This window comes from Psammomys obesus, unplaced genomic scaffold, assembly GCF_907164565.1.
Source record: "Psammomys obesus unplaced genomic scaffold, mPsaObe1.curated_primary_1811, whole genome shotgun sequence".
NCBI classification, from domain to species: domain Eukaryota; kingdom Metazoa; phylum Chordata; class Mammalia; order Rodentia; family Muridae; genus Psammomys; species Psammomys obesus.
Window position 1 is genome coordinate 3,513,810 of NW_026590061.1, and position 4,314 is coordinate 3,518,123.

Genomic DNA, 4,314 nt, shown 5'->3' on the forward strand with positions numbered 1-4,314 from the left:
CCTTCCTTCCTTCCTTCCTTCCTTCCTTCCTTCCTTCCTTCCTTCCTTCCTTCCTTCCTTCCGGAACTGGTAAAGACATAGGCAGTTAGCCATACCTTTTAAATTAGCTTGAATAGACCCTTATAATCTTGAAATTTTATCATCATATAAAAATTATTTTTAACCAGGGTTGAACAACACACACACACACACACACACACACACACACACACACACACAGTATTATATATATATATATATGTATATATATATATATACACACACACACACATTCATATATACGTATATATAGCATGTTGTAAAAATATAATTTTGGGTTTATAGAAAAGTCCATACCAATTTAAAATGAGACTTGTTGCTTTCTTAGTCTAAAAGGAGAGAAAATGAACAGAGTTGATTATGACTAAGAAGTTTTATAAATGTGGCTTCATACCATGTGGCCATCTTACAATGGTGTAGACACGGCAGGCTGTAAGCCCTGCGGTCATCTTAAGGTATTTAAAAACATCCGTGTTTTTATAGGCATTAGAAATATGTATGTACACACACACGGTCTAAACAAGAGTCTGAACTTAGATTTAAAAGATTATATCCAATAGTAAATTAGAAATCTTTAGATAAGTTTACAACGTTATCTTGAGATTTCTTTTTTTCTTTTTGGAGAGCAGAAAAAGAAATGAGATAGATGATTTAAAAAAAATTAAGAGTTGGAAAGTACAATCTTAGAGATAATTCAATCAAACCGCATGGGAGAGCGAGCATAGAGAAACAGACAGAACTGTGAGAAAAGAAATTTTAATTTTAATTTCACTGATTGCTCTTAGTGTTACTAGATAATATTAGACATTTGACTAGGGTGAATACATGTGGAGGCCAGAGGCTTAGCAAAGGAGAGAGAATATGAATAAACCGTTCTGTGATCAAGAAGGGGAAATGGCGTGGGCCACGTGGCTAGTGCTTCATCAGCCTAATAGCAGGTCAGGCCAGGGGCTTAGCCTGGCTGAGCCGGAGAACCTCAGTGCCTGGTACCAGGGCTTTACCAGTGGTCAGGCTGAGTTCTCTAGAGGGAACCTCATCCTTGGGAAAGGACAGGGGCAGAGAGGCAGCTTTTGAGGTAGGAAGGGGCCCAGCAGCCCAGAAGAGACTGCAGTTTTGCAGCTCTGAAAACAATAGGATGAAAACATGACCCCACCCTCTTTACCCCCAAATCAGCAAAGCAGCCCACCATGTTTGGGTCAGCTCTGTGGGACCCAGGTTCTTGAGACAGGGGGCTGCCAGGGTGCTGTCTGAGCGGCCGTCCTGACCTGGCCCGGTGATGGCCATGGGGCATTTGGCAGCAGCGGTCCAATAAACTGTCTACAGCATGATTGCTCCAGTGCACTGGATGGGGGGAAGAGGGGTAGAGGCCAGGTCTCATGGCATTCACTGGCTTCAGGGTTAAAATCCATAGGACCTTGCCTAAGGCCATGCTGGAGAGCACTTTTAAAGCCCTCGATGCACGGGGAAGGTTTGGGTCCAGGTCTACATGTTCCTTGGCCCTCTCCTACCTGCCCAGGGAGAAGGTCACAGCTGTGCAGTATGGTCTCTGGGGTCTGGGGGCAGCGTGTGCTCCTTCACGTGTCCCAAAGCAGTACTTTTCTGATATGTGTCCTTGTCCAGGCTCTCAGGTGAGTCCTGTTTTTCCTGGGACCACTCTTGCACACAGAGGCTGGTAGATGGTGTGTGAAACATAGCTCTTGTGCAAAGGGAGTAAAAGGCAGGATATTCTGAGCCAAACAGTGGCCATGGCCTGGTGGCCCTGAAAGACATGGCCCACTGTGGAAATGTCCCAGAACAATCCCTTACGGAATGTTCTGGTGGGGACATGGGCAGCAGGTCAGCTAAGCAGAGATCCTGCCATGTGGTGACGACCTCCTAGCTGCTGGTTGATGTTCCCCTTGATACTCAGGAAAATGTTCGGTTATAAACAGGTGGGTCATTAATGGCCGTGGAGACGAACGGTAACTCAGGACGCTTTGGGTTCTGGATCCGCAACATTCCAACTCTAGCCTAGATGTTTCGTTTTCAGAGAAGTTCAGTTCACAAATCTTTCCTTCTCACCCACCCCCTTAAGTGTGTGTGTGTGTGTGTGTGTGTGTGTGTGTGTGTGTGTAAGGAGGTCATGAGATCACCATGGTGTAGCTGTGGAGGTGAGAGGCGTGCATCTCACCCTCATTGAGGTGCTGGGGATTGAACTCAGGCAGTCAAGCTTGGAGGCAGTCATGTTTCTCTGCTGAGCTGTCTTGCTAGCCACCATCCTTTTACTGAACGGCAGTTTTCCAGTAAACATCATCTTAAAGTTTTGGATGGCCTAGCAGCTACGTCACAGCTCACTTCAGCCTGCTGTACTTTACTACTGCAGCCTGAGGGGAAAAGTGAGCCAAACCTGTCACATTTCTGTTAGGGACACTGTTTTAACTTTAAAGAACATGATAGCATTATTCAGCGTTGGACATTTAGCAGATGTTGCAGAAGAAGAAATTAAATGGCCCTGTCATTTCGAGTAAAGTGATGGGAAACATTGTTACCAGCGATCATATTCTTGCTGAAGGGACACTGGAATGTTGAGGGGGAGGGGCTCACTGGTGCAGTGGACGCCTGAATGCTCACAGCCCTGGCTTCAAACCAGGAGAGACAGCCGGGTGGCTGGAAGTACCTTCTGCCTGTGGAGAGGACCCGGGTTCATGACGCCTCATAGCCACCTGTAACTTCGTTTTAGGAGACCACATACCATTTTCTGGCTGCTGCGCACACTGTGCGTGCACACAGTCCACACACACGTACACATATGTGGGCAAACACTTGAATACATAAATTAATAGAAAAATGAAAGGAAAGAAAAGAAATCAACCAGGATCTTCTGTAGCTCAACCACTCTGCGCCCTTAGGAAGCTGTTGATGTCCAGGCCTGGAGGCCTCATCTAGTTCTGCCAATAACTGGTTACTCAGACCACTGAACACGACAGATTGATAACTGGATAAAGACAATCCAGGACGAAGTCTCTTCTGTGGACATCACCCTGTGCCCAAGAAACCTGAACAAGTCCCTGGGTTCTCTCTTCACTCTTGGGTTGAGATGGGACTTCCAGGGTGTCCTGGAAGAGCCTGGAGGGCAGTGGTCACCCGTGACGGAGCACACACCTCCAGCTGTGCTCACCCGTGACGGGAGTACTCCCCTCCAGCTGTGCCCAGGCTGTGATAGGAACACACACCTCCAGATGTGGTCACCCACTGTTGGCAGGAAATCTTGGCATGCATGAAAGGACCTAGGCTGGTTGGTCTCTCCCCTCCTTCCCTTCTCCCTCTCCTCTTCTTCTCTTTCCCCTCTGCCCTCCCTCCCCATCTCTTCTTATCCAAAGCTGTATGCTTAGCTTCTCTCGCTCCTGACCAGGAGAGGGAGGAAGTGTTTCCAGGATACTTTAGATCATCCCTTGCTGTTTGCCCATCAAGTCCAGCACAAAGGGGTCCCCTTCCTATTCCCACAGTTCTCCTCCTGCTCCCCCCTCCCTAGTCCAGTTATTCTAACATGTTTTGTGAACTGACTCATCTGAAGTTGAGGTCCTGGGCAGCTGCCTGACCACTGAGATTGTCGTTAGTGACCTTCTGGGACCTTCCTCTCTTCCTCAGCTGTTCGAAGGCTTGAAGGCTTTCCGGGGAGTCGACAATAAGATCCGATTGTTCCGACCAGACCTCAACATGAGCAGGATGTACCGCTCTGCCGTGAGGAGCACTCTGCCAGTATGTACATTTGTTCCCTTCAGTTTCATCCTAGTCCCTTTTTAATCCAAAGAAAACAAAAGAAAAAAAAAAGTCATTGCTGAATAATTGCATCCGCTTTTCAGACAAACCGTTTGAATGTGAATGCTGACCTTAATTACCTGAACCCTTCAATGAAAGGTCAGAGGACATCTTGCAGGAGTCAGTTCTCTCGGCCACATGGGTGGATGGCAAGTGCCTTCACCTGCTGAGCCATTTTAATGTGTGAATTCTAGGGCCTTTGTAGGAGAAGAGCATGAAAGCCCAGCCCAGGGAGCCTAACCTGCTTGTCTGAGGTCACTCAGGAGGAGGCCAGGAAAGTGGGCTGAGCTTTCTTTGATTTCCTAGCCTGAGCACCATGGGAATGATCAAACTTCATGTCTGGCCACCTGCACCCAAGACCTGATGAGGTGACATGGTTACCTTTGTAGCCATAATGACATCCATGCATGGTGGTCATGCTAGCTACACAGTGGTCCTGCTAGCTGCATGGTGGTCCTGCTAGCTGCATGGTGGTCC

At 47.6% G+C, this 4,314-nt stretch overlaps 1 protein-coding gene across 5 annotated transcripts in view; it reads left to right on the forward strand.

The window, feature by feature from the left end:
* The window catches only part of Bcat1 (branched chain amino acid transaminase 1), a 68,736-nt gene that overhangs the window by 36,170 nt on the left and 28,252 nt on the right, over positions 1-4,314 (forward strand). For all 5 annotated transcript variants that reach the window (XM_055605600.1, XM_055605599.1, XM_055605603.1 and 2 more), the window contains exon 4: positions 3,667-3,777. In XM_055605600.1, the coding sequence (XP_055461575.1) occupies positions 3,667-3,777 (111 nt within the window). The remainder of the gene's footprint in view (positions 1-3,666; positions 3,778-4,314) is intronic.